The sequence below is a fragment of the Pogona vitticeps genome, chromosome 2, assembly GCF_051106095.1.
Source record: "Pogona vitticeps strain Pit_001003342236 chromosome 2, PviZW2.1, whole genome shotgun sequence".
In the NCBI taxonomy this organism is placed as follows: domain Eukaryota; kingdom Metazoa; phylum Chordata; class Lepidosauria; order Squamata; family Agamidae; genus Pogona; species Pogona vitticeps.
This window is the reverse complement of record NC_135784.1, coordinates 79589437-79607694: the sequence shown is the minus strand read 5'-3', so window position 1 is coordinate 79607694 and position 18258 is coordinate 79589437. Positions and strand designations below refer to the sequence as shown.

At 40.3% G+C, this 18258-nt stretch overlaps 1 protein-coding gene across 1 annotated transcript in view; it reads right to left on the bottom strand.

Annotated features, from left to right (window-relative positions):
• DCAF1 (DDB1 and CUL4 associated factor 1) overlaps positions 1-18258 on the bottom strand; it is a 57769-nt gene that overhangs the window by 26174 nt on the left and 13337 nt on the right. Inside the window, exons 4-13 of the mRNA XM_072989796.2 lie at positions 17067-17140; positions 15952-16065; positions 13088-13225; positions 10215-10688; positions 9640-9741; positions 6847-7005; positions 4817-4993; positions 3422-3631; positions 2246-2415; positions 1967-2091 (exon numbers count right to left, since the gene is read on the bottom strand). Of these exons, the coding sequence (XP_072845897.2) occupies positions 1967-2091; positions 2246-2415; positions 3422-3631; positions 4817-4993; positions 6847-7005; positions 9640-9741; positions 10215-10688; positions 13088-13225; positions 15952-16065; positions 17067-17140 (1743 nt within the window). The remainder of the gene's footprint in view (positions 1-1966; positions 2092-2245; positions 2416-3421; positions 3632-4816; positions 4994-6846; positions 7006-9639; positions 9742-10214; positions 10689-13087; positions 13226-15951; positions 16066-17066; positions 17141-18258) is intronic.

Genomic DNA, 18258 nt, shown 5'->3' with positions numbered 1-18258 from the left:
CGAAGACAATCTTCCGTGGTCACATGGCCAGTGCGACTTAGACACGGAACCTTCCCCCTATTTATCTACTCGTATTTGCATGCTTTCGAACTGCTAGGTTGGCGGGAGCTGGGACAAGCGACAGGAGCTCACTCCGTCGCGTGGATTCGATCTTACGACTGCTTGGTCTTCTGACCCTGCAGCACAGGCTTCTGCGGTTTAGCCCGCAGCGCCACCACGTCTCAGTAAAGGACCCATAAGACTGGCCAGCAAAGTGATTGTTTTTAAATGTCAAATCTGACACAGATCAGAAGACAGTGAAACTCCCAAGTTTTCACACATGCACATTTTCCTGAGATATATCTATTCATTTACTCCGTTCTCAAAGAATTCTCAGAATAAAAAGGTTTTAAAGGGGTGTGTGTGGGGGGGTCCCCATCTCATGGCTTTTTTGTGAAATATTTATAGAGGTGGGAGGGTTTTTTACACCAAAATATTATGTGCAAAACCAAACCAGAACAAACAAAAAACCAAAAACACCCTGCCTTCTTTCTACACAAAATACAAATTTTCTAATGCAAAAAAATCCATGTTTTTTAAAAACCAAGAAAAAAAAACAGGAGTGGCTTTGCAAAAAGCATATTTTGCTGCCCAGTGAAGCTGCTAATGAAAAAAAAATTCTCTAGTCTTTTTGCCATCATGCAGGAGCACAAAATCTTCAAACAGTCTTTTTTTTTTTTTAATGAAGATACCTCAATATATCAAGATATTCTTTTCCACTAAGGATGAGAAGCATTTGTTACATCCTCACCACCTCATTTTAATGTTACTCAAACAATATACAACAAAGCCCTGTGATAACAGCAACCACAATGCTCCCACTATCCAATAAATGGCAAACAGGCAACTCACAAAAATACTCAAGTACAGTGGTGCCTCGCACAGCGAGGTTAATCCGTTCCAGATTAACCCTCGCTGTGTGAAACATCGCTGTATGGAAATAAAAAAGCCAACGTTTAATGCGTTCCGTTTACTTACCGTACAGCGATGCCAGCAGCCATTTTCGCGCCCTCCCCTCACAGAACGAGGGCACGAAAATGGCTGCGATCAGCTGTCCGGCGGGTCCCAAATGGCCGCTGGAACAGCCGAAACGGGCCGGGGCGCAGTGTTTTCACGCCCTTGGTAAGCAAGGGGAGGGAGCGAAAACACTGCCGGAAGCCCCGAAATGGCTGCGCGCAGCGTTTTCGCGCCCTCCCCTTGCTTACCAAGGGCGCGAAAACGCTGCACCCCGGCCCCTTTCGGCTGTTCCGGCGGCCATTTTGAAGCCGCGGAACAGCTGATTGTCGGGTCGCAAAGCGAAGGTCGGTAAGCGAGCAGCTTACCGACCTTCGCTCTGCGATTTCCCGCCTATACAGGTACTGTTTTGCGATTGCAAAAACGGCCTCGTACAGTGAATTCATCGCTCTACGAGGCGCCTGTTCTGCGAGGCACCACTGTACGTTATCGCATTCTGGGGCTCATATTTAGTAGCCCAGTTTTCTCTAATGTACTGATCCACTGACCCAGCATATTATACATTGCTGATTTCCAAGCATGAAATTCAGAAGAATGTAGGTCTCATGCTGGGGGAATATCCCTCTTATGGAAAAGAAATATTACAGAAAGAAAAAAGAGAATGAAAGAAACAGTGTTTGAGGTGTTCACAAAACAATAGAAGGCTCCCATTGATTCTATTTCTCTTCAAATGCACTGGCAGACTGCCAGACAAAGGAAACACTGAGATGTGCAAGGGTAACCTTCCTACTTCAGTATGTACAATATTTTGTTATGTCTCTTTTTCTTAGAACTGAAAAATTAAAAATTGAGGCGTTTGTTCTTATGCTGGCCTTTTGAGAAACTTTAGGAAGCTCAAAACGTACTGCAGATTTCAGTACCTAATGATGTAAAATCATCAAGGAAGCAAATGAAGAGGCTAGGCTATACATACCCACAATGGAAATAGACGTTCCTCCCTCATCCACCGTATCCACTGCCTCGGCTAACTGTAACTGGATTTTTGGAACCACAGTAAGGATGGCCAGAACATCCAAAGCATAACGCACTGTATCATTTCTGGCAAATGAAAGCAAAAAATCCATAAAACAGTGTTCAAACAGATATTACAGGCAAAAACGGAATACTCCATGCCCATGGGTTACATGGCACCAGAGCCATTATCAGCAACAGGGGAGTTACAAAATTGTGCCATATTGCATCATTCTCTCACCTAGCATAATAAGTCTTCCAGTTGCATGCTATGGAAATAAGCTGGAGCATGAGCTGCACACAAGACAATTTAAGAAAGACCTCTGCTGGATCCCAATACAACTGCCCTGGCCCATACTCTATGAGAAACTCCATCATCTCCACAATCTGCTCATGTGTGTAGGAACAAGCCTGCAAGGAGAAAGAAACATAATATGTTGCTATTCTTTTTTTTTTTAAAAAAATGAACTGTCTTCCCACAAACATACTCAGGTTTCTATAAAAATGCTGAAAACTAGATTTTAAAACGCTAAAAGTCAAATTTAAAGCACTTAATTTTACAGCAGGATGATAAAAACCACAAATGATTCCCACTGTCAGCACAAACCTCAGATCTAAATGCTTGACAATATAGCAAAGTCTACATGCAACTATAAAACAGGGTCCAGAATGCTGCTGCCCTGTGCAATTGTGCAAGCTATCCTACTTGTTAGCAGGCCTGTCTGTCATGGTCCTCACACTGAGTTGATAAAAGGAAATGACAACCAATCCGGTCACGCTCCCAGCAACATAACAGACTGCAAGGCAAAGAGGAACGCCGCTTGCAGGACTGCCCTCATCCATACGGTTTTCCTCCAACAAGATTCTGGACACTAACATTTGGTGGCTCTCTGAGAGAGAAGAATCCAATGTTGTGGTACAACAGAGAAATTCCTACCCTGTTCACTTGAGGTTTTTATCTTCCTCAGAAAATAAAACCTTCTTTGCTAAACTAAGCAAAGACCTTATCTGCCTATCTCACTGTGAAGATGATAGCCCTGAAGGTACAAGAAACCAACACATGGAGACGTAGGACTAATATCTATCATTTTCAGTATTGAAGATTGTTTGCACAGCAGGGAGACAGCCCAAAAGCAAACAGAAAGACAAGGCAGATGAGCATGAATTGATGGGACGTGCTCCATTCATCCAGCCCATGTCAGGAGAAAGATGGTAGAGAACAGGAAGCCAATCGGTCTATAAGAATAGACAAACGACAACAGCCGAGTCTTCCAGCAAGGAATGCTCGTGGAATATTGATGGCACTCTCTTAGATTTTTGTATTTTTTGTTGCTGTTCTCATTATTTTGCTTGCTTGCAAAACAAAAGTGGCAGCAGCAAGAGGATCATCTACCTCTACAAAGCACACTATAGTCACCTTGTAGGGAGGTTGTGGGTGGATGAGAATTCCACCCTCTGTGCGCTGCAGTGACTGTTTCACTTGTTCCACTTTGATGGCTAGATGTGCCTCAAAATACCTTCGCATGGCCATGCAAGTATGTTTTCCAGTCTGCCGGCTAGCAAAGATCTCATCATCACTTAACAGCGCACCTTGGGTCTGCAGGTTTAAGATGTCAAGAGTGCTGATCTAAAATGAAAACGAAAAAAAATAGTTATGATTTTATTCATACTATCAAACACACCCTTTCCTTTTTGACTCATGGAAAGCTATGTTCAGGCAAAGGAATCCTGTAAACCATAAAAAACACGAAATAAACTCATAAATATACCAGAGACCACACAAATCAATAACGGCTGACTCATTTTTCATTAATTATCCAAAAGATCAATATTCACTTAGAAAGCTATTGGGCAATATTCCCAGATGGCTTGAATAAGGAAAAGAGAGAAGAATAGATAAGGACCATTATTATGTTTTTGTAGCTAAATCTGTTTGCTAACGTCAATCAAGTAAGACATCTTTCCGTCTTCCAGCTATGAACAGTGAAAAATCCACCTCCATGAACCATCAATTACCACAGACACTCAAGGCTCTTTCTCTGAACTTTTTTTTTTCAAAACAGCATGTTAGCAAACACTATGGCTACTTTACTCCTAGCATTAGTAAGCTCACTAAGGACTAAACAGTATGTTATGTTAAAAACCTAAAGCACAGCTTGCGATTAGTTTATTTTCTATACTGACACAGGCACTGCATTACCCATCCACACATTAGGACCATTGTGTGAGAGTACTGAAAGGTTCAAACATTCCCCACTCCTAGTCAAAATTCTACTTCTTCCTTGCAGGATTTCTTTTTAAAGAAAAACTCCAGTGGCAAGAATGAGGACACACAAACACACACTTGCCAATCATTTTAGCATTTGCAGAGGAGAGGAACTTTTGGTCTAAAACTGGCTGGGACAGTTTAAGCCTCCCCAATCTACACACAGGGGTCCAGAACTGGATCAGAGCCACGTATGCTTACTTCTGCATTTTTTAAAAATATCATAAAATGCGCACCACATATTTAACTTATTATCTAGTTTAGCCCTGAAAGTCTCTGAAACATAGGAGAACATGTCCCCAAATGCACAAGTTATCAGAAACACATGTGTACGCTGTACCTTCTCTCCATGCTATTGAGATAAACCGAGTATCTAACAGGTGGTGAAAAAAACTAGAATACTGTACTACACAGTATGCGACCAGCAAAGAAGCGGCAGCTGCCTGTGGCACCCAACTCCACTTTCACTTCTATTTCCACTTCAAAAGAAGGAAAGCTTCCAAGAAAGTATCTCGAGCTATGAAGCAAAACAGCTGCGGTACTTACCAAGTTAACAAGGCGTCGTAAACCATCGTGCCTATCGAAAAGCTCCAAGACCGCACGGAATGAGAAACAAATAGAGAAGAACATGGTAGCGTGGCAGCAGCCTGAGGCATGAGAGCACTCCATCAACCACAACGTGTAGTTGACAACATCAGATAACACGTGGGGGTGCATGCAGACCTACGGAATAAGAAATCCCAACGACAGTCACAGAAAGAGAGGTGACAATAATTGCTGTAAGACGGGACCATTCAAACAATTCAAACACTTGCAAACTCAGTGTGCACATCTTGAAGCCTATCTGGACACTTGTCTCTGCAATTACTCTTTGGAGGATGGTCAGCGTAAAAATATCATAGTTTATAAATAAATCAAGGGACAGAAAGCAATTAGTGAAGAAAACAAACAAAGCCACTAAATGGGAGCACATACAACACATGTACGAAAGCTAAGAGCAGAGAAAACAGGGAGAAGAGAGAAAATGTGGAAATGGGCATTAAATTAATTTGATTTAATTAGGCATTAAAGCGGACATGGAAGTTTATATTCTCTGGCTCGGGTCAAACAGAGGCATGATAATAGATAAAACATTTCCTGATCACCTAGTGTTTCAACAGCCTGACAGACGCATTCTTGCACATCCTCATTTGCTACTTTCAAACTTTCCACTTGGAACTATAAAAGTGCATTTATTATTTGGTGAAACCCACTTTGCACATATACTGTGTGTATGTTAATGACTCTCAACTTTTACCACCGTTGACGGAAAGGAATATTCTGTATAAATTGAATGCCCCTTTATACTGATGGGATATATGTAGAACTACCTACTGATGCTTCTCTCATATTCAGTATTCTCAAATTATGGATCCGGTTAAAGCCCAGGAGGGGATGCCCCTTTTTAAGACACACTGTGTATGTGTTATGATTCTCCACTAGAGATGGGATAGTCGTATTTCTCTCCCCCTAGAAGACAACTACAAATATCCCATTTCTATTCTCCACTTTTGAAAGCAATAAATTTATATTGTTATGTTACTAAGATTCACTCTGGGGCTTGTTTTGCAACCCCCAAACAGCAAAGACAAGGGATGCCCTCCCCCAACACAAAAACTGAGAGGCATCACAATGATTTTTGCAATGTCTTTCAGATAACGTCAAACCTAGTGGATATACAGTTGGACCCCTGTATCCACCGAGGACAAATTCCAAGCCCCCTCCCCCCATGGATGCTGAAAAACGTGGATTATAGCAAATTCTATACATAACATGGTCTCTGACGCCCTCTAGTGGCCAGTTCTGGTAGCTTCATCTTTAGAAATATATATTTTTTTAGTATTTTTAATATTTTCAGAGTGTGGATAAAGAAATCAGCTGATACTGAAACCGTAGATAAGGGAGTCTTGCTGTATGTGGATCAAAAAGTACCAGTCAGATAATATGGATTATATTATCTGCATCTTACTTTATATATGCCTTTTAAAACTGAGCTGCTGAGTTACACAAGAATTTGGAAAGAGATACAGTACAGATTTCCATGATTGCAAGGTCTGTCCATTCAACTAATGCCAGAACCTTCACACATACAGTCAAAAGAACACATAAACTGCCTCACATATGTTAATGGCACAGTCTATACAGATATAAAGGGGACAGTGAACTTTCAGTTAAGGTGTATATTTTTATCGTTGCTCTGATTTCAGTTTCAGATGGGCAGGATAAAAATCAAATAAATAAATAAATAAATTTCAGGACAACTGCTGAACTGAGATGGACTACTGACAGTCTAATGATTAATGGCAAACTGTTCTTGATTAAGAATTATCCCAAAAGCATATCAGAAATAATATCCCATGGAAAGGCCACCATACCCCAGATGTATCAAGTTATCACGATATCATGAACAAGTTCCAGCCTCCATATGAGAAATATGGATACAGTACGTGTTTTCACCAAACAAGGAACCTACAGTAAACAGATCCTGTAAGCATTTTAAAATTTTTGCATCCTGCACTAGCAAGCTGGGTTCTTACCCTTTCCATAGCATCCTGATTGTAAGACAAATAGTATAGGCACATGGAAACACCTGTAGCTGCCATGGAAGGACGAGGAATCTCTAACAGCTTCTGCACCCCTCCATGAGCCACAAACTCTGTTGCAAACTTGTTGTGGAGAAGCAGTGATGCCAAATACTGTGGAAAGAAACACAAAGTTAATGCGGAAATTGCTAGCTTCAGCAGACAACAATACAGAGAAACCCCATCCTTCTGCTGCCTGTTCTGAATTACAAAGGAAAGATGAGGTGGTTCTCTTCACCCAAAGATACCCATTGTCACCTCCCTCCCAAAGACAACAACAAAAAATGGTAATGTATAATGAAACTTTCTGAGGTAAACAACTCAAAAATATTACCATCTTCATATTTCTCTCTTTCTCTACCTCTGTCTTCAAATGGTACACAAACATTGCTATTTACAGTGGTGCCTTGGCTTACGAATGTCCCAAGCTATGAACAGCTCCGTTCACAAAATTTTGCTTCGACTTGCGAACGGAGCTTCGACTTATGAACGAAAAAACCCACAGGGAAGGCAAGAAAATTGAACTTTCAGTTAACGGCCAGTGAAAAGGCTGCTTGTTTGCTACCTTGCTCGCCCCAGCAGTTAGAGAATGTGGATACAGAGAGAGACTTCAGACTGCCTACTGCCTGGTACTGCACTGTCTTCATTTTTCTTTGCTTTTTTATTTTTTTTTTAATTTTTTACTTTCTTTTTTAAAACAGAGAGACTGCTTGTTCCAGGTGAGTACACTGTATTTACTGTACAGGGGTTTTGCAGCTTGGGGTTGGGGCTAGGTGGCTAGGTGGATGGGTGGGGTTATGTTTCCGTGCTGGCTGTTGGTTTTAAAACCAGAAAACTTTTTGCAAAGGTCTGTCTGGCTGTTGGGCTCTAAAGCTAAGTGACCTCTCTTTGATTTAAAATGTGTTTTAAAAAAGTTGCTTGGTTTGTTTTAAAATGTGTTTTGCTTAAAAGTTACTTGGTTTAAAATGTGTTGTAAAATGTGTGGGTTTAGCATGTGTGGGTTTAAAATGTGTTTTAGACTCCAAACTCTCTCCCCTCCCCCATAGTCCTCTCTCTCTCTCTCTCTCTCTCTCTCTCTCTCTCTCTCTCTCTCTCTGTCTTCTCTCTTTTTGTGCTCAAAAGCACAAACCTTTGTCTGAGGGGTCTGAGTGCCCCAGTGATGACCTTCTTTTTTTCTTTCCTCTTTTCCCCATTGTTCCCTCCCTTCCCCCCTCCCTGCCCTTTTTTTAAACTAAGTTCATCTTAGGTTAAAAGAAGAAAAATTCTCCCCCTAGTGGTAGAGGACAGATTAACCAGTTTTGTATTAGTTCCTATGGGAACTAATGTTTCAACTTACAAACCGTTCCTCGACATAAGAACAAAAAACAGCCAGAATGGATTAGTCGGGTTTCAGTGCATTCCTATGGAAAATGCTGATATGATTTATGAATGTTTTGACTTACGAACATCTTCTGGGATGGATTAAGTTTGTAAATCAAGGCACTCCTGGATTTAAACAACAGAGAATTTGCCTGCCATTTTAATAAATTTCCAAGATAAGACACACAAAGCTTCTGAAAAAGGGAAGTAACTTCCCTCTTGCACAGCTCTGTAACTACAAAAACAGAAACTTCTGCAATCTCATCTCAGGGACCCAGCATAGGAAGAAGCTTCGGAGAAAGCAATTTTAAGCCCCATTAATTTCAATGGAAAACAAGACAAATGTGGGGACAGGGCAGCCTAATGAAGCTCTCCGAATGTAGCAACATAGAACGGACTGAGCAACTAAAGGTAAGTGAACAGTGCCTTTCCTGGGACCACACTACACAGGTTTTAAATCTTTCCTAGTCTACAACTGTCTGAACTGGATCTCATTAAAGATCAGTGGATTATTAACATCATAAAATGATCTGCCTTTCAAAATGACATCCCCTAATGACAAAACCTGAAAGTTTAGGATATGAAAGATAGAAATGTGAAGAAATACATTCAAGCAATCAATCATGGCAAACCCAAAATTAGAATCAATATCAAGCTCTACCTCCCCTACTCTTGAAGACTATGCCATCAATTAGCTATCTACAGACCTAGAATACTGTAACACAGTACAGTGGTGCCTCGCTTAATGGGCAACCCTGTTTAACGACGAAATCGCATAGCGATGAAGATTTTGCGATCGCTTTTAAGATCACTTTGCAATGGTCTGAATGGGATTTTTTCGCTTTGCGATGATCGGTTCCCTGTTTCGCTTACCAATCATCGCAAAGCGACGATTTTAAAACAGCTGATCGGCGGTTCCAAAATGGCTGCCAGGTTAAAAAAATGGCCGCCCACTGTGTTTAGGGACGGATTCCTCACTTACCGGGCAGCGAAAATGGCCACCGTATGGAGGATCTTCACTTAAAGGTCAGTTTTAAGCCCATAGGAACGCACTGAAGGGGTTTCAATGCATTCCTATGGGCTTTTTTAAATCGCATAGCGACGAAATTGCTTAGCAGCGATTTTTGCTGCACCAATTAACGTCGCTATGCGAGGCACCACTGTGTTGAAAGTCAGGGACAAAGCAATCAGGAGAAAAAAGCATTTTGTGTAAACAATACCTTCTTACTTGTGAGGAAAAAAAAGGACTGTAAATTTATCACAGAAGAAAGACCAATTGCTACTTTTGCACCACTTAGTCTAAAACACATATAAGATCATACTTCAGTTATTGACACAAGACATATAACCGGCATAGCGCTAAGAGTTGACCACTGTTCTGCCACTTACTTTTAGAGCTTCAAACGTGAGTAACACATCATTGGTCCGTTTCAAATCAATATAAAACATCATCAGCTCTCTTGATCCAAGCTGCATGAATATAGGCAACAACTAATAAAAGAAGAAAGGGATTTGTTCAGAAAGCTTTGTGAGCTTATATCTTCTGGGTCAATTTTTTCCTTACAATTAACTTTAAATGGAATTAAATACTGAGAACAATAGGAATCTTTGCTGGATAAGTGCTACCTTGAATTTCTTACTGCTCAGCTAATTGTTTCTTACTTGATGCTTTTTAAGCAGCTGACTAAGAAAGGGAAACAGTAGTTCCTTGTTAAATCTCTTCAATACTTTTCAACAGTGAATCATAACTAATATGCTTCATTTATTACAGAGGAACTTTAGTTTCAATATAAAAAAACACAAAAGACAATAAATTAAGGAAGCAGAATTTCACTAAAGATCTTCTCACTTACATGCTCTTTGTATGCAACTGAGGAGACATCTTGATTATGACATTCAACCCAAAGACAATTTAGCTTCTTCATTAAAGGAACCCAGACACCCTTCCCCTTTATTATACCTACCTCTTGATATTCTCCTAGGGGAGTCAAGTATTGCAAGATCAGCCTCTGCTCTATAGCAGGAGTCAAAGGATATAAGCTATAGTTCGTGCCAATCACCCACGGAGACATTTCAGACCAGCTGCTATTAGAAAGTTCAACAAACATCTTATCTGGCTCTGACGAAAAGCCAAGTTTTTGTTTCGCTTTCCGGAAATTCTCTCTTTCATGTGGCTTCCCTGATTTTTTTGTGGCAGAGTTCACCCGACTACTAGTTTTGTGGTTTGAGTCAAGATTAAAGGAGATTTCCATGTCCCCCGGAACTTCCTCCTGTTCACCATCCACGGCCATCTCCCCATAATCCATGTCCACAGCCTCTTCATCTAGAGGCAGCAGCGGATCCAATGGCAGCTTTCGAGGACTGGGCCGCTTGTTTTCATGTTTTGTGTTCAGTTCATGAACTTGCAGCTCTCGCAAGCGCTGAAGTACAAATGCCACCTGTTCAAAGAAGAGACATCATTTTCACATAAAGGCACTCAAGTCAAGCTAACCCTATGAGTCTATATGGTGTATAGAGCCTGTGTCCTGAGCACACTCCTGTACTGCAGTGAGTCTTGGACCCTTTGTGCACAGCAGGAGAGAAAGCTGAACACATTCCATATGCATTGTCTCTGACGCAGTTTTGGTATCACCTGGCAGGATAAAGTTCCAAATAGAGCCTCGCTAGATGATGATAATCTGTTCCACTGAAACAGCTGTTTAGCGAAATCATCGTCTAGCAAAAAGCATTTCCCCACTGGAATGCACTGAAACCTGTTCAATGCGTTCCAAAGGGGAAGAATTGTCATCGTCTAGCAAAGATCAGCCATAGGAAAGCCGCTTTGCGAACCACCGATTAGCTGTTTTTAATCAGTGTCTTGCAAAAAATGGGCCCGAAAACAACCGTTTTGCAAGGATCAAGCCGCTGATCAGCTGTTTTCAAATCGTCGTTTTGCGAAAAAATGGTCCGCAAAGCATGAACCAAATCGGCGTCCAGCGAAATTCCCCCATAGGAATCACTGTTTTGCAAAGCAAATTAGCTGCCGCAAAATGTCAGTGTCATGCGGATTTGTCGTTTTGAGGGGTAACCATCTTGCAAGGTACAGTGGGGTCTTGACTTAAGAACTTAATCCGTATTGGAAGGTGGTTCTTAGGTCGAAAAGTTCTTATGTCAAATCTGCATTTCCCATAGGAATGCATTGAAAACCATTTAATCCGTATCTGCTCTTTTCGTCCATAGAAACTAATGGGAAGCTGCTATTCTGCCTTCTGCCACTAGAGGGGGATATTTTTTCTTTTTTCCTTTTAACCTAAGATGACTTAGCTTTTTAAAAAAAGAAAGAAAAGAGTTCGTAACTCAAATCTAAGTTCGCACGTCAAGTCCATATATTCCTATGAGAGCGGTTCGTAAGTCAAAACATTCATATGTCGAACCGTTCGTAAGTCAAGACCCCACTCTACCACTGTAGTCCTAGAATGAGCTGGAATTCTTAGCATGTATACATTACTGAAACAGCGACGTCTACGTTGGCTTGGGCACGTCATGAGAATGGCTGATGGTCAGATTCCAAAAGATCTCCTGTATGGAGAGCTAGTGCAGGGAAAGCACCCCGGAGGGAGACCACAGCTGCGATACAAGAATATCTGCAAGCGGGATCTGAAGGCCTTGGAAATGGATCTCAACAGCTGGGAAATCCTGACATCTGAGCGTTCAGCCTGGAGGCAGGCGGTGCATCATGGTCTCTCCCATTTTGAAGAGACCCTTGTCTAGCAGGCTGAGACAAAGAGGCAGTCCCAAAACCAGCAAAATCAGGGAGATGGACAGGGAAGAGATTGTATTTGTCTTCAGTGTGGAAGAGATTGTCACTCTCGAATTGGCCTTCTCAGCCACACTAGATGCTGTCCCAAGACCTTTATTCAGAGCACATTACCTTAGTCTCTCAAGACTGAAGGATGCCATTGACCCATATGAGACCATGGAAGGAGACATCCAGCTCAATTAATCAACAACTGTCTACTATTATTATTCCATTAGCTGCTGAGGAAGCAGGGGAAACAGGATTAGGAGAGGGCCTATATAGAGATTGCCTGTTTTCTAATAACCTTCTGACATAAGGCCTTGAAGTGTTTATACACACACATCTTTGGCCTACTAAGCTTATTCATTTTAATGGTGCTATATCTCCATTTAACCAGCTACTGTCTTCCTTTGTTTTACTTAATTTACTGACATCTTCCTTTGTTCCAATTCTTCAGTTGTTCTGATACCTAGTGATTTTTTTAAAAAAGAGAACATTTATAGTAATAGCCACCTTAGGCCTCATTCGGTGATCAAGTGCTTAACTTCTCTCAAGAAAATAAATCATCCCATTTAATCCGGAATTCAAATGTGAATGTTGAGACAAACACACTGTACCAACCCTATTCAAAGCTACCAAACAGGTAGCCTGTGACACCCAGCTGGAAGCAAAAAATATAGTGCTATGAAGCTGCTTCCTAATTTCCAAAAACTCATAGGAAAATTTCACTACAGACTAGTCCAATCTCAGAAACGCTACTTTCGGGACAAAAAATACTCAGAATTCCTAAGGGATTCCTGCGAGTGGCAATCAGAATTGTAGGGTTGTAAACAACCGTAAGAGTCATCTAGTCCACCCTCACCAATGCAGGAAAGCTTAGTTATACATTTCCAAGCACTGGCATTAGGAATGTATAGTTTTCCTGCAATGTTACCACTTTCCCTGATACTTCTGAAATCACGTGTGCAGCAAGAGCCCTGTAAAAGTCATAAAAGTTTTCTATTCCAGCTAATTTTCCCGTTCCTTATTTTGCAATGGGATATTTGCCATTAGAATTACCAGCTGCGAATTCTCATCTCTGTAGTTCGCAGCAATGTCCTGGTTTTCCATGGCACCTCCTAGCAATCCAGTTGCATAGGTTCTCAATGGCTGATCAGCTTCTCGTGCCCACTTGAAGAGATTTTCAACTATGCCCTCCTAGATGGGGGGAGGGGGGGAACAGGAGGAAGAACAGGTATTACACCAGGGACTTTAAATTCCAATCTTCATAATCTGTATGTCACAGTTCAACCTACTGCAATACTACTAAATATGAAATTTACCAAGAATTCAGGAATCTTACCTTCCAGGATGCATGTCATCATTTTCCATGCAGAACAATTAGCACTATTTAATGTGATTAACTTTCGGTATTAATCCTAAAGCACCTCTATTGACTCCATAAAGATGACACTGTATTTATATCAGCATATAACTAGTATAATTTATCTTTTGTTTGTTTGAACAAATCTCTCATCTCAGGTTCATCATCAGAACCACTAAGAAGCAAGCAGAATTGCTAGCATAGCTACACTTGGAAGTAGCAATAAGAATATACAGTGAAAAAGACACCCTGAGTCATAGCTTTCCAGATATGAGAATCCCTACTGGTTACGTAGAAGTTACTGCTTAAACTGTAAAACATACCCTTTCATCAAAGAAAAACCGCTTCAGGAAAGTAATCAAAGAAAGCTCTGTCTGCACATAAGATCGCTTGTCTAAACACATATCACCTCTTTGGATCATGGGCCTAAAATGTAAGAGTGCCACGCAAAAATGTCTTCAAGAGGTACATATTGTGCCGTGTTTCCCCAAAAATAAGACAGGGTCTTATATTAACTTTTGTTACAAAAAATGCATTAGAGCTTATTTTCAGTGGGTATTTTATTTTAATTTCATGTACAACAATCAACATTTATTCAAATACAGTCATGTCATCTCCTTCTGGTTGTTGCACAGTGGTGGAGGGTGGGGTTTCACTTAACTGGGGCTTATTTTTGGGGTAGGGCTTATATTACGCGCATCCTGAAAAATCATACTAGGGCTTGTTTTCAGGTTAGGGCTTATTTTCAGGGAAACAGGCTATTTGAAGGATGGGCTAGTGGTTTAGGTATCTGACTGCAGAACCAGAGGTTGGGAGTTCAATTCCTTGCTGAGTCTCCCAGGAGAAGGGCCAGCCAGTGTGGCCTTGAGCAAGCTGCACAATCCCAGGACATATCCAGAAGGAAATGATAAACAACTTCTAAGGATTCTCTACCTAGAAAACCTTGAAAAGGGTCACCAAAAGTCATAATTGACTTGACAGCATGCTATTACTTTTATACAAGTGGAGCTTCAAATAATTTTGGAGACACATTGCCATTTCTGTTTTCACCACAAGCAAAAAATATTACAGTGGTGCCTCACTTAACGAGCGCACCATATAACAATGAAATCGCATAGCGATTAGGGTTTTGCGATCGCAAATGCGATCGCATACCGATGGCCCCTATGGGCAAAACTCGCATAGTGAAGATCGGTAAGCGTTTCACTTACCGATCTTCGATTTGCGACGCCCGGCGATCAGCTGTTCCGCGGCTCCAAAATGGCCGCCGGAAGCCCCGAAATGGCCGCCCGCAGCGTCTTCGCGCCCTCCCTTCGCTTACCAAGGGCGCGAAAATGGCTGCCGGCTACCGGAAAACTTCGCTGAACGGTGAGTTTTGGCGCCTATTGGAATGCATTAAACTAAGTTTAATGCGTTCCAATGGCTTTCCCCGTTCCGTACAGCGATGTTTTCACATAGCGAGGGTTAATCCGGAACGGATTAACCTCGCTATGCGGGGCACCACTGTATTAATCTTCCTAGAAGGCAGCTAAAAACCTCACTGAGGTTAATGAATAAATTTGCCTTGTTTCTTCTTCATAGTAAAAGATGCATAAAACTGTGAAAATATATTTTTCCCAACCAATCTTTGCAGAAGGTACAACTATGTGAAGTAAAAATATTCTGGAAATTACCTTCCCTTGGAGCTCTGCAAGATGGGTAATGGTTACAACAGAAAGCAATAAATACATGAAACACTTTATTAACTTTCAGAGTCTCTCTCTTACTTTGTATCTTAGGCTGAACTGCAGAGGCAAGAACAAGTTACATGAGTTCCAGACAGACCTGCTCTAATTAAAAAGCTGGTGGTTACTGATTGGAAAAGTGCTGTGTATTTCTGTTGTTTTCTATAGGAGTCAATAATGAAACAAATAGCTCTTAATCAGTTAGAATACCTGACAAGATACCAGCTTAAAAAAATTCTCTACAACTGCTGTTGTATTGGAGAGAAAGAGAGAGATTTCATAAGATCCTTCAGATTTTCTTTTCTTTTATTCTTCTTTTTTAAAAAAAGCTTTTTAAAATCACTTGTTGGCAAAGGAGATTTTTTTTAAATGGATCATTTTATCCGGTGTAATAAATTATTATTTGGTTTTTAACTTTGTTTCTTTTAATGTTGTAAGCCGACTTGAATACTTCAGGAGAAAAGTAGCATATAAATATTTTAAATAAATACATTAAATAAATGTATTTAGAAACCAAAATGATTATTTTTATTATTATTAACAAACAAGATAGCACACCTCATTACATTGTGAGCCAGGGTCTTTTGTGAAGATATTTGAAAGGCATTTATTTTGACTCCAAGATATCCTAGAAAGCAGGCTTCTGGCTTTTCAGCTCTCTTTTTAGACACTGGAAAGACCAGAGTGATAACATAATGGAAACACCAAAAATACAAGAAAAACTGCTCCAGATGCAAACAATCCAAAATTCTGCAGTTAAACAATGTAACTGAAAACAGAAAGTAGAAAGTAGGGGCTGTGAAATGGCACTCTACATATTTTAATGTGTCAAATACCTTCTCCTGAAAGACAACAGCAGTTTCCAGCCCAGGCATGATGTCCAAAAGAAGTCGGCAGGCAGCAGTATTCAAGGGTGGTTCTCTGCTTGTCATCACATAAGCATTTACCAGCTAAGAAGAGGTGAAGAGTAGAACAAACTTGTCATCTCTTTCTTTTTTAAAGAAATATTGGTCTGTACAGGAGAGGAGGAACCAAGAAGTCTGACTATACAATCTTAGATTGTAATATATATTTCAGATTGTTTTTCTTATTCTAAATGAATGGTTTATTACAACTTGGATCCTCAGACACCCTTTGAGTCACAAACAAACAGAAACCTCCCATTCAGCAGAAGCTCTTGCTGTTGGCAATGAAACCCAATTTTTGCAGCCCCCAGCATCTGTTCTGAAGAGTGCCCCAATCCTCCAGAACAGATTTTCAGATGACACAGGACTATGAGGGAAACAGGGAACTGCTGAAAAGTGCCTGTGGCCTTTCCCGCTTAAATTGATTTGCCGTTATCTACAAATCTTCTCAAGCTATATAATTAATGAATTATACATTAATTTCCATAATCAAATTCAAACTGCATGTTTCTGGAAAAGATAGAAGAGTATTTTTCAAGATGGCGTGTCAGATGTACACACAGGCCAAAATCCTAGTGATGTAACATGTATGGCATATCTTACGGTAGTAAAATTTTGCCAGTTAGGAAATCAACACAGACATTATTTGTTGCTTAGAGTTGTGTGACTTAGCAAATAGGTAATGTCCACTTTGACTTTATAACTTTCAGCAGAAAAGTTGTTACCAAAAGTTATGCCATACACATGGTGCCAGAAATCAGACTGTTAACCATTCAGCTTAACAAAAAGATCCTCCAAAACTGTTCTTGTCACAATTCACAAGTGAAGCTTAAACCAATTACTATATCAGTTATACTTAGTTGTACCTTCAGAACAGAATTAGTCTACAAGAATTAATCTACAGAACAGAATTTCTGTTTGTTTACAAATCTACAAAGACCCTGGGCACTCCTATTCAAGACAAAAATATGACTAAGCAATAGAAATGGGAAACACTGTTAACTACCAGGTACAAATCTATGGATAAATGTAAAAGGCAAACCCACTGCATTCATGAAATCATCATTCTTGAAAAGTATTCTTAGCAAGTGACCAAGCATACATTTTGGATCCGCCCGACCTGGAAAGTGATGGATAAGAATATCAATTAGGCATTTACACTTAAATATCATGAAGGAAAGAATGCATGGCTAACTGGGGAAAAAAAGAGCCTCGTGGCGCAGTGGTTAAAACGCTGTACTGCAGCTAAAACTGTGCTCACGACCTGGGGTTCAAATCCCAGGTAGCCGGCTCAAGGTTGACTCAGCCTTCTATCTTTCCGAGGTCGGTAAAATGAGTACCCAGCTTGCTGGGGGGGCAATGTGTAGCCTGTATAATGAAATTGTAAACCGCCCAGAGAGTGCTTGTAGCACTATGGGGCGGTATATAAGTCCAAAAATAAATAAATAAATAAACAAACAAACAAACAAACAAACAAATAAATAAATAAATATTGGCTGAGATCTCGTTGCTTAGCATAATAAGTTGCAACCTGAATCAGTGGGGACCTGGAGAGTCCTCCTTAAGTTCCACTGATTCAATTGACTTATTTTGGTTGCAACTTATTACACTAAGCAAGAGGATTTGAAACATTGACAAATACCTTCAAACTCATAGCTTGTTCACTCAGAATAAAAAGATGGTCCATTTCCCCTTAAACAGGCTTCAGGAGAGAGTTGCAAAAAAAGAAGGGGAATCTGAGGACCCAGAAGAAGCCTAGGTCATGAAAAATGCTCACTGAAGACTATATATGGCCACTACTCTTGTTCTTGAGGTAAGCCTCCAAAATGCAAACTGGGTTATTAAAAGTTATTTACAAATTGTTTAGATTCTGTTTATTTTACTGTTGTATTTTTAACTGAGTATTAGTTCACCTATTTTATGTATTTTTTAATTAAGACATTACTTTTTCATATTTTATTACTGTTGTTCATTTTCTCACTACCTCATGGGATGTAAATTTAGTGATTTTTAATTTAATTAATCGTTTAATTATTGTATTGGAAAAACTTTCCATCTGCAAATCAACTGAAGGGAAATATTGGGATTTTCAGATTTTTAAAATTAATATTTTTGGTGACTAATCGCAGCCTCCTAATCAAAGCAAACAGCGTATAACACAAACTTAACATATTCAGAAAAAGGAAGAGAAGATTGCTGCATTAACGTAATCTATGCAATAACATACTGATCCAAAAG